The sequence below is a fragment of the Equus caballus genome, chromosome 14 (assembly GCF_041296265.1).
Source record: "Equus caballus isolate H_3958 breed thoroughbred chromosome 14, TB-T2T, whole genome shotgun sequence".
Classification (NCBI taxonomy): domain Eukaryota; kingdom Metazoa; phylum Chordata; class Mammalia; order Perissodactyla; family Equidae; genus Equus; species Equus caballus.
The window spans coordinates 106,600,972-106,618,603 of NC_091697.1; the positions used below are offsets into that span (position 1 = coordinate 106,600,972).

The 17,632-nt window shown below is 44.8% G+C and overlaps 1 protein-coding gene and 2 long non-coding RNA genes across 4 annotated transcripts; 2 read left to right on the forward strand and 1 right to left on the reverse strand.

Moving 5' to 3' along the window:
* Nucleotides 1-2,126: 2,126 nt before the first annotated feature.
* LOC138917365 (uncharacterized) lies at nt 2,127-2,746 on the forward strand. The gene is made up of 3 exons (XR_011425232.1): nt 2,127-2,201; nt 2,297-2,377; nt 2,652-2,746. It is a non-coding gene; the product is annotated as an uncharacterized lncRNA (long non-coding RNA).
* Nucleotides 2,747-8,202: 5,456 nt separating this feature from the next.
* BTF3 (basic transcription factor 3) lies at nt 8,203-15,746 on the reverse strand. Of its 2 annotated transcripts, none has more exons than XM_005599632.4 (6): nt 15,544-15,746; nt 14,896-14,964; nt 11,471-11,584; nt 10,961-11,162; nt 9,386-9,442; nt 8,203-8,505 (listed from the first exon to the last, which is right to left on the reverse strand). In XM_005599632.4, the coding sequence occupies exons 2-6, from the start codon at nt 14,962-14,964 to the stop codon at nt 8,459-8,461; spliced, it is 489 nt and encodes a 162-aa protein (XP_005599689.1). In that variant the 5' UTR covers nt 15,544-15,746; the 3' UTR covers nt 8,203-8,458. The 2 variants fall into 2 exon arrangements, with proteins under 2 accessions (XP_005599689.1, XP_001504739.1); XM_001504689.7 differs by having other exon boundaries at nt 15,303-15,746.
* A 125-nt stretch (nt 15,747-15,871) lies between these two features.
* On the forward strand, nt 15,872-16,293 carry LOC138917364 (uncharacterized). The gene is made up of 2 exons (XR_011425231.1): nt 15,872-16,014; nt 16,185-16,293. It is a non-coding gene; the product is annotated as an uncharacterized lncRNA (long non-coding RNA).
* The last annotated feature ends 1,339 nt before the right edge of the window (nt 16,294-17,632 follow it).

Here is a 17,632-nt window from a genome sequence, read left to right on the forward strand (position 1 = left end):
GAAGGTTGGAGATTTCTAGAAGAGTACCTATCATCCTGGCTGTGTTTCAGAATCACTAAGGGAGCTTTGTAAAAAAATTATATTATGTCCCAACACCACCCACACTCAGGGAACCTCGACCTTTGGGGGTGAAGTGTGGGATATGTGAATTTTTAAGAAGCACACCCTGGTGATTCTGATGCAAACCTGCTTGCTAACCATCACATTGACTGTCCACTTGCCAAGGGCCAAGGCTACATCTGTCATGTTCATTATCGTGTCTACAGAGCCTGGCACACACCTGACACAGATGTTCCACAAATATTTGCTGCAGAAATGAATGATGAACAAATGAATCACAATCCAGAGACAGCCGCTGCTGACTGCCCGGGCTTTGTCTTCACACTTAGTGTCTTTATATGATTGTTTTAAACAGTCGAGGATCCATCATATAGAAAACCGAGTAGCTTATTTGATCGCTTTTAGTAAACAGGTGTGTAATATTTAAAGTGACTGAGGTGTTTTCGCATTGTTTAGCATTTAGTTTTTCCTATTAAAAATTACACTATGTAAAAAATCTTTCTACATAAAGCTTTCTTCTATATATCCAATTATGTGCACGGGATAGAGTCCCAGAGTGGGATTTCTAAATCAAAGAGTAAGAACATTTTAAAAGCCTCAGCTACTGTGGGAAGGACAAATTAACACTGGCTCCAGGGTCAGGAGGCCCCGGCTTAGGGAGCGAGGGCTGGCAGGTTTTTGTGACCCAGCAGAGGAGAGTCTTCAGTGGAGCGCTGTGGTGGGGCAGAAAAACTAGGAGTGTCTGCCTGAGTTCCAGTCCCTGTTTCTACACTTGCTGTCTGTGACACTTAGATTCTTGAAGCCTCAGTTTCTTCACCAATAATGTGAATATTCATAGCTACGTGACAGAGCTGTTGATTCTGAAGCGCTATTAGCTGTTAGAGATAACAGAATTAATTTTTATACTTGATGTATTTCCAAAGGGACAAAAACCTTAAGAGTCTAGGAGAGGTTCCCATAAAAAATGCCACCTCATCTCTCTTCTATCAAAACATACTGTTTACCCACAAGTGGCTTTGAATGCTAATTCCTTAGGTGGAGGCCCAGGAAATCCCATGAATGCAGACTCAGGCTCCTGAAGTGGGCTCAGAGACAGTCAGGGCCTCTGGCCGGTGGGTGGCTGACCTCAGAAACATTGGAGGGAGCCTCACTGTGCAGGGAAGTGCTGCGGGCTGGCCTCTGCCGAACGCCCAGGAGCAGTGGCAGCTCCCTGTCTTCTCTTCCTGGGTGCCAGTAACACCGGTCAGGCAAGTTCCCCTGGTGCCACACTGCTCTAGAGGAAGCAGCCGTCTCTCCTGCTCTCCAAGGACTGCTGACTCCAGAAACCACCAAGCAAGCATCCCTGGGAACGTCTGGTTGGAACCCGAGACCAAAGCCTGCGTTTCCTCTTTGGCATAGGACTGTTAGTTCCCAGACTTCCATGTGTACGAGACTGACCTGAGTGCTCAAAACACCTGCAGAGCCCTGCCCCACCCTCTAAAGATTCTGATTCTCTAGGTCTGGGGTGGGGCCCGGAGTCTGCGTTTCCTGCACTGATTTGGATAGAGGCGGCCTGAAAACCAGGTCTGGGAAACCCTGGCGGAGTAGACAGAGCCCTGGAGACAGAACCGGGGGATCTGGGTTTGAGGTGAGAGAGTTCCACTTACATCACTTAAACCTCTGAGGGATTGCCCTGACCAGCCCTGCTTCTTCATTTTAGAGCTCTACTTTCACACCAGGGGGAGCCACTCTCACTCCTCGGGAGGCTGGGCGCCCAGAAGCTTGACTGAGCAACTGTGGACAGGAAAGCACCACGACAGCTCAGAGCATCCTTCTAGGGTCCTGTAATTTGGTGCCTGCCTTTCACACTGACATAACCATAGGTATCAGCTGGCTCATTAGCACTGTGTCCCCAGCATGAGCCTCTGCCCTGAAATGAAAATTCGTTCTTCGCATTTGTGTGTTTCGCTCGCCTCCCACCAGGCAGTGTCTCCGGCATGGCATTCCTTGTACTTGGACTTAGGGCTTCTCTGATGGGTCTTGGGATCACCTTTGGGATACCTGTGAAACCTGCAATTATGTGTCTCCCCTAGGTGATGGATCTGTCAACAACTCACTCAACCAACAAGAGTATATTTATTCCTCATCTATTTTCAAAATGGGTGAGTCTCCTGATAATGGGTGACGGGCACGTGGTATGTGCCAACCCCTGCTCCGGACAGTTAACACATCATCTTTATTTCATCCTTTTCAACAGTCATGAGAGGTGGTGGTTGCTGTCACCATTACAAACAGAGACTCAGGGCGGTCAGGTGACTTGCACAAGATCATGCAGTCGGTAAGTCGACAAGCCAGAATTCCAATCCAGGGCTGCCCAGCTCTGAAGCTCACAGAGGACGTGGTCTCTACCTTCAGGGAGTTTCTGCTGTAATTAGGGAGACTGGGGGAACAGTGCTGAGCAGTACAGAAGAGCGTATAATTCAGGATTAGGGTGGGTGGGATGTGAAATATTGTTAGTAATTTGGGCGATATCAGTGACAATCTCCATGCCAAGCACGTCATGGATTAAGGGAATTTAACAAACTGTGGTGTTCTCTCTCCTGTCAACCTAGGCTCAACTACAAAACTTTCAAGATGCAAAGCTCACCTGCACCAAGGCCTCATCAACTCTGACCCAGGTATCAAACATACTTTCAGCCTGTTTACGACTGTATGCACCAAAACTGAAAGTTCCTGGAGATACATTATTTTGGGTGTAAATATGTTTGAGATATAAGTGTTATCAATCTGCTATTTACACCTTAACTTCCATGAGATTTTTACCGTACTTAGAAAAATTTTTTTTTAATACCATCACATTATTTTGACAAACTGTCACTCATTTTTGAAGAATGGTTTCATTGCATTTCAACAATGACGTCAGTTTAACTCACAGCGCACCCTTGAGGTTGGTGAAGCAAGTTCTCTTTGTTCCCATTTCCAGCTAAGAAAACGGGTGGGACTGCAGAGAACCGACCCAAGGCCAAGTTCACACAGGCTTGTTGACTCCCTCCACCTTGGGTTCCTTGTCAGGCAGGAGTGAGTCCACACTTGTTTGCCCAAATGCCAGTGGTATTGCAAGAAATGCAAGCAAAGTGGGTCTAGAGAGTTTCAGAGACTAGGGGAGGAAAATAAAGAAAGGGAGAAGAAATAATGGGACAAAGAACAATGGAAAGCAGCAGAAGGGGAAGGAGCAGGCAGGTTATTGTATTATCACAGCTTCAGGTCCGTGGCCAGGGATGTGCATCATCATCCAGTGCTTGTCTTATAAATTTCCACATCTGCCCTATCGACAACAGAGAACAGCCTCACAGTGCCTTGGCTTCTTGTGTGATGACCTCACTACTTGCTTGTTACCCTCTCTGCTTTGTAGCAGCAAGCTGGACTGTAGTCACAGTGAAGATGAATCTGCCACCTACTGCGGTGAGGTGGACAAATAATCAAGACTAAAGAACAGTAAACAGGGACCAGCCGTGTGGCATGGTGGTTAAGTTCTCATGTTCCGCTTTGGTGGCCTGGGGTTCATAGGTTCAGATCCCAGGTGCAGACCTACACACTGCTCATCAAGCCATGCTGTGGTGGTGTCCCACAGACAAAACAGAGGAAGATTGTCACAGATGTTAGCTCAGGGACAATCTTCCTCACCAAAAGAAAAAAAGAAAAAAAAAAGGAATAGTCACCAGCAACTAATAGCTAAAATTTAGAATTATAATTAAAACATTATCATATACGTTTCCTATTAGAAATAACACCTTTGTCTAACGTAGGCCAAAGGCCCTGCAGTCTCCCACAAAACTTGATATTCAAGTGTCCCAACCAGAAGCCTTGGACATATGTGGACAAGGTGTGTGACACAAGAAATGACTGTGGTGATTGTTCAGCTCAATCAGGTAAAAACGAAAATATGTAACTGATGTTTTTGTGGGATCTTGGAGTGGCTACCTTACATTTCAATCACATAAACTGACTCCTACTTAGAAACCTTCCTAAGGATACTTACATCCACCATCACGCAATTGGATCATTTCTAGTAGTTTGCATATTTAAAGTAGGCAAGTTCTCCAGCTAAAGAAGCAAATAAAGCCAGATTTGCAAAGATTAACAAAGGAAATAATATTGATGGACAACTCTTGCCTGGTATCAAATTCCTCTTGGATTTCTTCAGGAATTTTGATAAAGATCAAAGAAAAGCCTCTTGAATGCTTTGGCTCTTGAAGATTTTTCTGTTTACTTAACCTTTGGCACTTGCTTGCCCCTCCTCCCCGCTCTCCTCTTTGCCTCCCACAGTGTTCTCCCCGGTGCGCTAACACTGTGCAGGACCCTGATCACTTTACGATCTGGCGAGGCTGGATTATTCTAAAACCACGGCAGGAGATACAATTCCAATACATCATGGCCCCGCTCAGTATGTAAAAGACTTACCAGAAATATGGTTCCCTAAATAGACCATTTCCTGCCTTTTGTCTGGCCATGATGGAGGGCAGAAGCAGAAATGCTTCCTAGGAGTTGCATGTTACCTAACAATGCATTGACAACAAAAGGCTAAAAGTATAAACAGATCCTTTTCTTCTTGCTAGCTGCCAATCAGCAAATCCTGATTCCTTCCCTGCTTATTGAACATACAAACTTATATGGACCCTTCCTTGTTTATGTAGTATGTCAGTATGTTTATTTTCAGGCTGATGGAGAGACGTAGTACTTTTCTTGGCTTTTCAAAGTACAAATTCTTTCACCCAAACGTGTAGAATCTTTGGTAAACATCTGCAATTTTCCCCTTGGACAGTTCTCACTAAGTTTTAAGATCCAAAGGGCTATTTCTTTTCCAATAGCATCTTTCCCAGTCCATCTTGACATTTTAACAGCAAAGGTTTTAAAAATAAGGTTGTCTAGTTTTACAGTGCCCAGAGCATTCAGGCGGGAGATGTGATACTGTTTTCTTTACCGACTGTGCCTGTGTTCCCAGAACTCGCTGCAAAAATGGCATTCAACACTGCTGATTGGAGTGACGAAAACTCATGTGAAGAGAAGACTTTTCTAATTTTTGCTTTGGAAAAGCTGAAAACTATTATTAGTTCTCTTAAGACTTCGCTCCAAAAAACTTTGACATATGAATCTTATGGAGGCAGGGGGCTACTAAAACATCAGGCCACTGTTACGTAATGGAGGAAAAAATGATTAGAAATCAGACCCAAACTTTAGTGACCTTCAGCCTACTTCTGAACTTGTTTCCAAATTTTAGAATGTAGCTTTGTGCTCTGTGCACCACAAGGTTATTATGAGGATGACACAAGTGTATGCCAGTTCGATTATTTCAACAAATAGAGGATATGAACCCACAAGTTCTCAGATCAAAATCAATGTCCATCTCTTCATTAGTGTAGCCCTGGTTCAGATCCAGCTGAAAGCTAGCCAGGGCTAGACTTAAAAATGTGGTGGACAACAGCCAGCAAGTAGTGACATCAGCCAAAAGATTGACCAGATCAGAACCATCTGCCCCTTCAGCCTGCCAAGGCCTGAAATTTCTCCAGTAGACACTGAGGTCAAAAGAGCACACCTAGGGCCGGCCACGGGGCCGAGTGGTTAAGTTCGCATGCTCTGCCCAGGGTTTCGCCGGTTTGGATCCTGGGTGCGGACACAGCACCGCTCATTACGCCATGCTGAGGCAGCGTCCCACATGCCACAACTAGAAGGACCCACAACTAAAAATATACAACTATGTACTGGGGGGATTTGGGGAGAAAAAGCAGGGGGAAAAAGAAAAAGATTGGCAACAGTTGATAGCTCAGGTGCCAATCTTTAAAAAAAAAAAAAGAGCAAACCTGGATGTGAATCTCATCCCACCACTTAAGGGGCTGTGTGACCCATCCTAAGTAACTTCACCCTTTGAAGATGGTTTCCTCATCTGTACAATGTAGCTCTTTTAGGGGTGCGGGTGGGGGGTTGTTATGATACTCAATGAGATGATATGAAACAAGTGGCACAGTGCTTAACATATTAGAGCCACAGGAATTGTGGGCAATTAAAGAACAGTTAGAAGGACATGGTAGACTATATCACTGTTAAAAAATATCTGCCATCATAGCAATCAGATGGCTATGTATGTGACTTGCTCTGGCTGATGAAATATGATCATTACTGACACGCACCACTTCCTTATGTAAGTCTGAGAAGCCAGCTGGTTGTCTGCCATCTCTTTCCCCTGTCCTTAGACTGGCAACGTTCCAATTATAGGCTGCTCCTGGAGTAAAGTGGAGACCAGCCACAAGCAAACTACAAACATTAAGGGGGACAAACCTTTGTAGCAACTAAAATTTTTAGTTACTTGTAAGTGTGCCATAACCCTGCCTATCCTGATAGTGAAATGACAAGAAAAACCTTTCTTATTAATCCATAGCCACCAATACACACCACATCATTTAAATAATGGACCAAAGAAATAACATTTTTAGGGGTTGTGGGGGGAAAAGTCTGTGAGTACAGGCAAAACAGGATTAACTTTAGCCAGCATCTGCTACAAGAAACAAGTTGTCCAGCCTGGAAATCTATTGCACTTCTCCATTTAGCCCCTTTCCTGCATAGATCTAGGGCAAATGACTGGAACGATACTCAGTGGCATTCTTCACATACTCCAGTCAGCCTGTCACTGTCACCTCAATCTCTTGGGATAAGTTGAGAAAATCTTTGATCGTGCTACCCAAGTGTGGCCAGCGGACCTGCAGCATCAGCATCACTGGGAGCCTATCAGAAAGCAGACCCTCAGGCCCTCCACCTTCCCATCCTCTGCCCTCCAAGTTAGCCATTTTCCGCGCTTTCACGTGACCCATCTTCTCACTGTCAGGTGGCTGAGTGCCCCAGAGACGCTGCCCCATCAGTCTGGGACCTGGAGTTAATATGTAGCAGAGCTCAACCTGACCCACAATCATCTGGAAACACGTGCATACACTTTGTAACTCTGTAAACCACTGAGACTTTGGGTCCTTGTTACAGTAGCAGTGTACTTTAACAGAACTGATACACACCTTTTGAAGAAAATGGAACAATGTTAAGATGTGCAAACAGTTTACACAGCATTTCATTTTCGGTAGCTAACTAATAGTGACTTTTAGATACAGCTGTACAGTACCTTGCAAATTGGTATGGAAATGTCAAACAAATTCTTATTGTTGCAAGTAGAAACTAAGACAATTTTCTTCCTCAATTGGCCTTGATGAGGGTTACACAAAATTGTTTTAATTGCCATTTGTAAATTTTTAGAAGTTATTTCAACATTATGACTTCTAACACAATTTTTTTAAGTAGGCCTATATGAGGGAATGATGGAAGTTCAGTATCCTATGGCAACGCTTACATTATGTTAAAATTCTTCCAACTATAATACTTGTATCAATTTCACCGTATATTAATTTTAACACTTTTTTTTTTTTGAGGAAGATTCACCCTGATCTAACATCTGTGTCAAACTTACTCTATTTTGTATGCAGGTTGCTGCCACAGCACGACTGCCGAAGAGTGGTGTAGGTCCTTGCCCAGGAACCAAACCTGGGCTACCAAAGCAGAATGTGCTAAACTTGACCACTGGGCCACAGGGCTGCCCCATAAACATTTTTTTAAAGAGAAAAAAGTAGGCCTATTCATTTAGTGTTCTCACTTAAGGAAGAGACAGGCCACATTCCTACTACAAACACTACTTCTTTGCAGGTATCTTACAGAATATCCTACATAGGAGTTGAGATTAACTACTTTCACTTTTTTGAAGCAACCTCTGGTTACACCTACAAAATGGAGCTACCAGTCTCCACTGCATAGAATGAGGATTAAATGAGAGAAAATCAAATGAGATAATATATATAAGGCACTCAACATGTGCTTACAATATAGACAACATTAAGAGGAAAAAACCCTTGCTCACCCACTAAGGAAGCGTGGCAGCCCTGAGACTGCTGGAGAGAAAGGTTTTCAAACACGAGAACCGTATACCACCTTTGTTACATTGTACTGTCATTTCAGATCTTTAATCAAATTCCAGCAAAGATTATCAGTCATATTACATGCCATGATTAGCTTTCTATAAACAACTTTGCTTTCTGTACAAATCAGTGTCAATGAAATAAAAATAATACCGTATACTAGGCAAAGAACTTTATTAACCTTTGTTTCAAACTTTATCCCCAGGCTTCTTCAGCTTAATGAGCTGCAAAGAATGAGTCGTGTCTAAGCAAAACTGAAAAGAGCTGCAGTGTCCAAAGGGCTTGGGCTTAAAAATATTAGAGATCTGGATTTTATCAGATCCATGAACAAAATTTTAAAAAGCAGTCAGAATATAAAACAGCAGCTCCCAGTAACTTCTTCAAGTCTGAGCTTCTTCAAAAGTTGACTCAGTTCAGTTTGCCTCATTCTTGGAAGCCTCATCAAAATTCTCCACAAGATCTAGGGGGAAAAAAGGGAGAAACTCAGAAAAAAGCCAAATCTACAAATAATCATTAGATTTTAAGAGGAGATAGGGAAATAAAAATATATCCTGCAGTTAAATCAGGATATACATTTAAATACTTGTATTTATTTCCAATGAGACCACTATCCATTTGGTACATTCTGAAATGCATGTTTTGGCACATAATTAAAAAAAAAGGGGAAGTCATTAATTTGCCGATACATAAATATGCTGCTTAAAAAATATGTATATACCCTCCTCATTCCCATCTCACTCCAATGAAAATTAAGCAATGTAACACATTAGTCAACATGGGGGGGCAGAACCAAAGAACACCATGACACACATTCTGGAGTTTTCCTGGATTCTTAAGGATACCTATCCATGCAAAGTGGAAATATTTATGAGGCTAGTGATTCTACTGTCCAATAAATATTTGTTTCACAACAACATAAATTATCCAGTAATAACTAAGATAGAAAAATGTCTCATGATTGCCAAAGGAGTTTTTCTGCTGATTTTAGAATGGTTCTGTCCCAAGATATTTGAACAACTTCTCCATGCCTTCTCATAAATTTATGGATCTCGAAGGAAATAAGGGTCATCTGTGATCTGCTAGTGTCATATTTAGGTCACAACACACACCCCATATTTATTCCATATTTAACGTAGATCCCTAACAGCAAACAGCCAAGCCTACAAACACAGCGTCCAGTTAAGTAACACCACGTTATTTTCCATTCAAGGAGCTGCATGTCGCCCTCTCCCCGCTGGCCCTCTCGCCACCTCCCCTGAGGCAGTCCTTCCTACAGTACGAAGCCTCTTTATGCTCCCTTGCTAAGGTTCTCTAGTTGAATCACAAGTGAAGGCTCCTACCTGGAACTTCATCATCATCCTCCTCTCCTGTGGCGAGTGGTGCTTTTCCATCCACAGCTGTGAAACGGAAACGTACACGTTACCACGCGTTTCTTTAAGTCTTCAATAAACATTAACCAAAAGAACAGATGAAAGGCCAAGTGTCATTATAACTTACATTCATGATGACGACAGACAGATCTGGGATTTAACCTATAGTACTAGCAATAACATGATATTCCGATGTCTACAAACAAGCCAGAAAACTAGTAAGGGCCAACAAATCAGATTCCACACAATCCTTTCGCTCTCTCTGGCCCACCACAGGCCCTGAGGCACCATGAGGACAGGGAGCCCCCAGGGTCCAGGTAAACCCACATACCAACTATGAGAAGGTGTATTTGGGGAGGCAAATGAAGATGCTGTTTTCTCAAACACCCTGTTGTTTTGTGCATGGCATAAGGGAGATGCTCAATGAACCTTTACTGAAATGAAGATACAATGATCAAGAAATTACAAGTGTCTTTGAGTGGTCAGAATTCACTGTTCTTTCATTACACAAGAAAGTGGACCACATGTGCAAGTCGAGAGCTCACAGTACCAGCCCTGTACGATTTTCAGTGGGACACTTCAGAAGCCTTCTCAGCTCTGAAGGCCTAAGACTTTCTAAGAACCTCACGCCTCTCGATGTTGACAAAAAAAATATAAATAGAAGCAGAGTGAGAGAACACCTAGAAAAACATGGGGACTCAGTAACAGGCTAAAGAATGAGCCTGCCTTGCTTCTACATTCCCATTTGTCAAAACGTCAATCAGAGGGCCTCAGCATAAAGTAGCTACGTCCCCTGATGTACACTTATTCAACTGCATGACTTTCTGCCCCGAACAAATCCTTATTACACTATAATTAAAAAGAGCAGAATACTGGCAGGCTAATTTCTAAAGATCATTGGTAATAGCAGTTGTAGATACAACCAAAGAAATTTGATAATTTGTAATTTCTAACAATTCTAAATAAGAATTCTAAACTGTCAGTTATTAAAAAGTCCAGGGGCCGGCCTGGTGGCGCAGTGGTTAAGGTCACATGTTCCGCTTCTCAGCGGCCCGGGGTTCGCCGATTCGGATCCTGGATGAGGACATGGCCCCACTTAGCAAAAGCCATGCTGTGGTGGGCGTCCCATGTATAAAGTACACGAAGATGGGCGCAGATGCTAGCTCAGGGCCAGCCTTCCTCAGCAAAAAGAGGAGGATTGGCAGTAGTTAGCTCAGGGCTAATCTTCCTCACACACACACACACACAAAGTCCAAAGTTAATATTTTCATCATTACCAGATAATGGTAAAATTTTAAGTTTCTGATCCAAAACAAGAAAACTAGTAGAAAACATTTCACTGAATCAAGGATAACGTTTGCACCATACTAAATTACTGAACACACTATGAACACTTGCTTAAAATCAGTGTAAAAACTAATGTTTTTTAGAGGAAAGCCTGCATTTCCAAATGTAAAGGCGTTCATACCCACTTTGCACCCCGAGTTCTTAGACGTCTACCGAGAAATCAGTAAGCGCAGGTAAAGCCGCTGGCCGGATACTCACATTGTTTGGGCAGCGCTTCAGCCAGTCTCCTTAAACTGGTCAGACTGTCGGCACCGAGCTGGTTGAGGATGCTGGGCAGCATTTCTGTCAGCTGCTTGGTCTCGGCGTGGCCTGTAATGGTGAACGTGTTCGCTGCCAGGGACGCCTGAACTTTGGGGTTGTTGAAGTGGATCACTGTCCCTTGGTTTGTGAACATATTCACCTATAAAGAAGAAAAATTTTATATTAGCAACACCCGCTAAAATCCCTTTAAAAGCAAGCATTTTATTAAGCAAGAACTGAAGTCGGGCTAACTAATCTGGTGCTTCACTGGGAAGCGCAGGTGCAATTCCGCCTGTAGTGGAGAGCGCTTCCACACCCCGCCATCTCCCTGACACTCGTTAACAGAGCAGAAACGTTTAGAGGGATATGAAATCCTCTGCTAGAAGGAGAGGCAAAATCATTTAATGCACACACCTTAAACTTTTCAGCCAAATCTTGTTGTGTAAAGAAATGAAATCTGACACTTGCCTCTTCGATACCGGAGATGTTGTTCACCCCTAACTTCTTCAAGGAGAACTGGAGTTTCTTATCGTCTGCCGTGGCTGTTCTATGAACCACCTTCTTCTTTCTGCGAGCAGTTCCCTAAAGCGGGGAGGAAAGGGAAGAACACAGCACACACTTATACCTCGCACGAGACATTTTCAAATGGAAACACTTTCTAATTCCTTTCCGACCTCTGGATCTGTAGAAGAAAATTACCATAACCACCAAGGGCGATGCAGCGAGCGGGCAGGTCAAGGCACGGATGGAAGCCAAACGTGGGCAACAAAAGCAGCTGTCTACTAATCCTTAAGAACGTCTAAGCACCTAGCTTTGTCAGATGTAAAGGAATGATCCTTTCAAAGTCCTCCTTTTTATCTTATCTGCTCTAGAAGTGATCCAAGAGTTGGCACGTGTCAACCTAAAGTAAGCTTCATTTAGAAGCTCCATGTCCAGAACTGTTCACCTTTTCTGTTTTTACGTTAATTAAACAAAAATCAACATCCATTAACATTCACAGGCAAGCTAGCGTATGACATAATCAAATGAGTCTGTAGACAGACGTCTATAGCGCCCGAGAGCACAACCTGAAGTTCTCATCTTAACCCACAAGGCCCCTACACCATCCGCGCTGCCCCTGCCACGCCGCTCTCACCACGTCTCCTGTCACACGCGTACTCATCTTCAGCCAGACACCTCCTCGCTGCTCCGTCAACCGGCCACACTGGAGCCCTTGCACATACTCTTCCTCTCTTCCCCAAGCATCCACACGGCTCCCTCCCTCACTACAGATCTCTGTTCCTAGAGTGGCCTTTCCCAACCACCCGCTGTAAAACAGCAACTCCCACACTCATCACTTCCCACCTCTCCAGGTTTATTTTTCTTCATAACACTCACTATCATAAGAGATAAGGATATTTTATTGTCTGTCTCCCCTCACTAGAATGTAAGCTCCTTGAGAGCTTCTACTTTGTTTAATGCTACAAAATCCAGTATGGAAAACAGTACCTAGGTCACTGAAGGCACGCAATAACTTGAGGAACAAATGAATACAGGCTTCAGGAAAACTTGTGGTTTCTCGTACATATATGCCAAGTCTCCAATCTCCTCCTCAAATATACCCCAGAAACTTTCAGAACCAGGCAAATGTGACCACACATTTTCTGCTTAAAACTCTTTAATAATTCTCATGTAGGCCAAGCCCTTTACATGGCCCCCAAGTCTCTTCATGGAGAGGCTACCCCCCACCTAGCTCACCGTCTGGCACCGCCATAGCAAATCCGACTCATCCTTTAAAATACTGCTCAATCCACCACCTCTTCTGCGCCTCCCCTAAACGCTGCAGTCCAGCCCCCAAGCCACAGCCTTCCTGCCTCCATATTCTGGGAATGCTTCTACTGCACTACAAAAACAGATTTTTTAAAAAAGATCCCTATTTTCCCTACTGGCCTTACAGGGCCCTAGGTGCTGAAAACTCGTAAATTTCGTATTCTCAGGAACAAGCACAGTAAAGCCCTAATGAAGTCACAGTTCAGAGAGGAAAATATCAATAGCTACAAAAATTATTGGTTACCAAATCCCAAAAAGCTTTTAGGGATGAAAATCACCTTGGAGTGCGCATGTAGATACCTGGTTTCCAGCAAACCTTCTCTAAAAGACATTCCAAGGAACGACTGCAGGATTCTACAAACCAACCAGCGCACCTTCCACGGGTTCCACTCACCTCCCATACGTAGAGCTCAATTTCACTGAAATAATGAAGCTGCTATCAATGCTACGATCAGACACCGAAATTCAAACTTACTTAGAAGCACCGCGCACTTGCCGTTTTCTCTGAGGCACCATTCATAATAAGCAGCTTTCTTAAAAGGTGAAGAAAATGCTTCCATATTACAATAACGACAAAAATACTTTCTCTGTTAACTGAACAAGTAAAGTTTATCCTACATCAGCCTTAAGAATCCCAGAAAATCTCGACCTTCCTTTACCCTAGAATGATGTCTCTCACCAGTTAAAGACTGATGATCACGGTAACAACAAAAAGATGTCACACAAGCATATCATTCAAATTACTCCTTCTGAATCCTGTACTAAAAGGGATGATGGCTAAATACGCCAGTGTCAGAGCATCAAAACACTGACCCACAAAGAAGATGAGTTTCTCTGGCACTTGAAGGCCACACCCAGCTTATAACAGTGGCTAAAAAGAACAAGAAACACGACTGCTGTTAACGAGGAGGTGCTGATCTGGAAGACTGCTTCAGAAAAAGAAAGGCTCAGGATCCACGCACTGGTGGCCAAGCCCAGGAATTTACAAATGTGTACCTTATTGTTCAGGTCTAAATGCAGCTTTTGGCTATTCCACAGAAGACTCTACTTGAAGGTAAATGCTGAAAGTTGGGAAAAACTAATAGGTAATAAACTTGTAGTGTGGAAGCTTTACAAGTTTTACCAAGTAAAGACACGCTCTGTGCCAGCAGGCTACCACACCTTGTTAAACACTAGGAATGTGCTAACACAACGCCAAGTACAACGCGCTAGACCTCTGCCTAGAGTGCACTTCTAAGTAAATCACCTAGAGAACAATCCAAAAACGTCACCAAGTTCAGAAAAGAACCCCCTTGAAGGGGATCAGCACCCACCAGGAAAAACCAACTAACCCAAAACTGATTATTTAAAAGCCCACCAGTCTCATTCCTTTAGTTGTAGTGGAATCACAAAGTAAAAATGGAAAGACAGCTACTTAGGTAACATTTTCAAATCCACAGTCACTGCTCTTACGTTCCAGAAGGTACCTATAAGACAGACATCTTCAAACATTCCAGAAAATACACAATTACTCTGGCTCACATCCAGCTAGGAAAGCATTTACAGAAAGGTTTTAATTTACAAAGGACACGGGACTTCTAACTATTAAGTACAACAATTATCCAGAACCTTAAACTATAGTTGAAAACACAGGTGAAACAAAATCAGAGTTGGCTTAGTTATTTAAAAAAAAAAAAACAAAAAACAAAAAAACAAGCCCTGACTGTATACCACTTATGCCAAAACAAGTCAGGGGTATGATGGCCACAAGGATGATGTAACTGAAATGACACATTCTCTTATTAATTAAACTAGGAAACACTTTTGTTCTACTTAAAACACTGTAACACTGAAAATATCTATTTCAGTAAAAGAAACCTTGTAATTTAAGCGCTCTCCATCCCTATTCACTTTTTTTTCTTTTAATATCCAGCCTGCAGGGCTCACTGATACACTATATTGCATCTCATTTAACCCCCCTCTCCCCGATTTGCTAGCTCTGTGAAATGCCCTCTAGAGACAAAGTGACAAGCCAACGATGTTAGAAATGCAAAAGAAAAAAAAAAAAGACCCTAAACTTAAAAAGAGACACTATTAACACTTACTTTCCCACCAATGCGCACTTGTGCCTGGAGTTTGGCGAGTTTCTCCTGGTTCATGATAGTTTCTTTCATCTAGAAAACACGAAAGCCTCAGCGGGGACAGGTCTGGCTCGCTCGAGCATTCCACGCTCGTGATTTCCCGAGACCCCGGCAGGAGACAAACGTCCCGCCCAGGCCGAGGCCTGGACCCCAGACCCACCCGCCCGGCTCCCGACCGCAGTTCCGGGGAGCGCGGGGACCCCCGCCGCCCAGACCCCCTCCCGCGCCCTCCCCCCGGGGCAGGCCGGAGAAGGCGCTCCGGCCCGCGCGCGCCCCGCAGCACCCCGCCCGCCCGGCCGCCCCGCCCCGGCCCGGCCTCGGCCTAGCCAGGGCCCGCCCGGCCCGGCCACTCTCCGCAAGCCTCGCGGTACCTGAGGCTCCTGTCCCCGGGTTCCGCCGCGAGGTGGAGGAAGAGACGGCGTCGCCTCGCCCCCAGGGCAGCCGCCCCTGGCTCGACCTCGCCCCCGAGAGTCAGCCTGAGCGGGTGCGCCTGTCCGTCGCATCGCCTTCCTCTCCTCCTCTGCCCTGTCCCTCCCTGTCTCGCTCCTTCCGGGCACTTCCCGCCCCCGATCCCGTCCTCCTCCCACGCCGGCGTCCACAGCCTTTTTGTACCTTGTTGGAGCGGAAATGGGGCCGCGCGGGGGACTAGGGCTGGCGCTCAGGGGGTCTCGGGCAGACCAGCTGAGGTTAGGCGCACACACGCGGGGACGCAAGATGGCAGCTAGAGGGAGGCCGGAAGTGACGCAGCGCCACTTCCTCCAAATGTCAGGAAACGCGCTTCCTCGCGAGCCCGGCGCCTCTCTGCGCACGCGCGGCCCCCCGCCACCGCCTGGGCTGCAGTTCCCCGAGGGACGGGCCGCGCGGCTCCGGACTGCGGGTCGGCGGGCAGCCGTGGGGAAGGCCTGGAGGGGTCAGGGAGCGCGGGGCTTTGCGGGGCTGGGGGTGAGGAGTCGGCCCTGTCCGCGGGCCGGACCCGCAGGTTCGTCGCCTCGGGGGAAAGGGCCGGAGCGCGTGCGCCCCAGCGAGCCTGGACCTGGACGTTCTGTCGGCACCTGGCGAAAACAGGCCGGCTCTGCTTTCCAGGTCCGCGGGTTTGGGAGGTTGCAGGCCGATGTTCAGAGTGTCGGGAGCGGATGCGGCATGCACCCCCAGCCCCAGGCCGCAGACAGCGCTCAGAGGACGCGGTGGGGCGGGCGGCGCGCATCCCGCCCTGGGCCGGGCACGTGGTGACCTGAGCCCTCGTGTTTCTGCAGCGCACGAGAAGCTGACTCCTGGATATCGGTTGGCAGCGATTTGGCAACGAGCGATTCAGAGTAGAACAAACTTTACCTTTCTTAACGGAATAATAAAAGCAAAGGGGAATTTGTGTCCGGTGTGTGTGGAAAGGCTGAACTGGTGTAAATTAAAATTCCCCAAACGCTGGGACAAGCTTTAAGACAATCTTAACGCAAAACGACCGATATTAAAAATGGCACTTTACATCGAAATGCTCTCTGATCAGCCTCTTGGTGGCCTTAGCTATGAAAAGCCTTTGCGTATTCAAAAAATGAGTCCGAAATCCTAGCTAGAGAAAATACAATTTAGACAGCAGGAAAATTTGGGTAGGTGCAGGTTTCTCTCCAATTAAGATTAACCTTTTTGTTCTTGAGTAATTTTCGCATATAAATTGGTTAAAACTCTCTTAAGAAAATAACTGGTGAGGACACTGCATTGCTGTTTGCGATAATTGTAACAGTTGATATTTTCTCCAAAAACAATGTTGCTTCTGTTGTTAAATATGAGCCAAGTTTAGTACAGAGAAAGGTATTTGTCCTGTTAGGCTACGTGGGTCTCCGTCCCAATGATAAAGGTCAGAATGACTGTTAACTCTAGTCAATGCTACAGAACTACTACAAAATATAAAGAAATACTCCCCTTCTTTGAAAATATATCTTTGTTCAGGAGCAATTTTTTTCCCCTTTATATTATACTGGGGGCATTTGAAACTTCCTAGTCATGTGATGTTTTCTGAGCATTTACATAAGCAAGCTTCTGGGTAAGTAACCTGCCATCTCATTCACCTTTTATATACCTGTTTTCAGGATATGTTCCAGGTTATTTTTTAGTTTCCTTTGGTTCCCACTTTTCTTTCATTCTTTTGTAATTTTTAAGACTTGTGCCATGTTGAAAATCATGAAAGTTTCCCTAATAGTAAGAAAAGAAGATTCTTATTTTTGACTCCATCAGCTGCTTCTACTTATTTTGTGAGTAGTTAGGAAATTCTGATCCTGCTAAGTATTTATATACCAGTCTATCATAAAGTAACTGCAGGGGTTTTTTTAACTCTGAAAAATAGTTACAAAGTTGCAGTCTTAGCTCAGGGATGGCAAAAGAGTAACTTAGATGCTACCATTTACTCGGTGCTCCCAGTGTCTGTGGCAAATATGGATGCCAAGCTCCCCACGCTTTACTGCTGAGCTTGAACAAGCCTAAGAATCATTTACTCAGCACTCCACATGGCCTCTGTCAACAGCAGGCAAGAAAGGGGAGACCTGTTTGCCTTCCTTGGTTTATAGTTTATGATCTAATCAAAGTCCTTGAATTGTTTTCACCTCACCTGGGACTTGAGTCAGCTTCAGCAAGAGCTAAAATATTTATGTTATGTTTATTTCTTAAGAGCCTCATTCTGACCCACAAGACATACTGGAAATCACTGAGGGTT

Coding starts and splice junctions, on each gene's coding strand:
- BTF3 (XM_001504689.7), bottom strand. CDS start 15,434: ATGCGACGGACAGGCGCACCCGCTCAGGCTGACTCTCGGGGGCGAGGT. Junction 11,585..14,895: donor AAGTGCGCATTGGTGGGAAA/GTAAGTGTTAAT, acceptor TCCCCGCTTTAG/GGAACTGCTCGCAGAAAGAA. Junction 9,443..10,960: donor TGAAGCGCTGCCCAAACAAT/GTGAGTATCCGG, acceptor TCCGTTTCACAG/CTGTGGATGGAAAAGCACCA.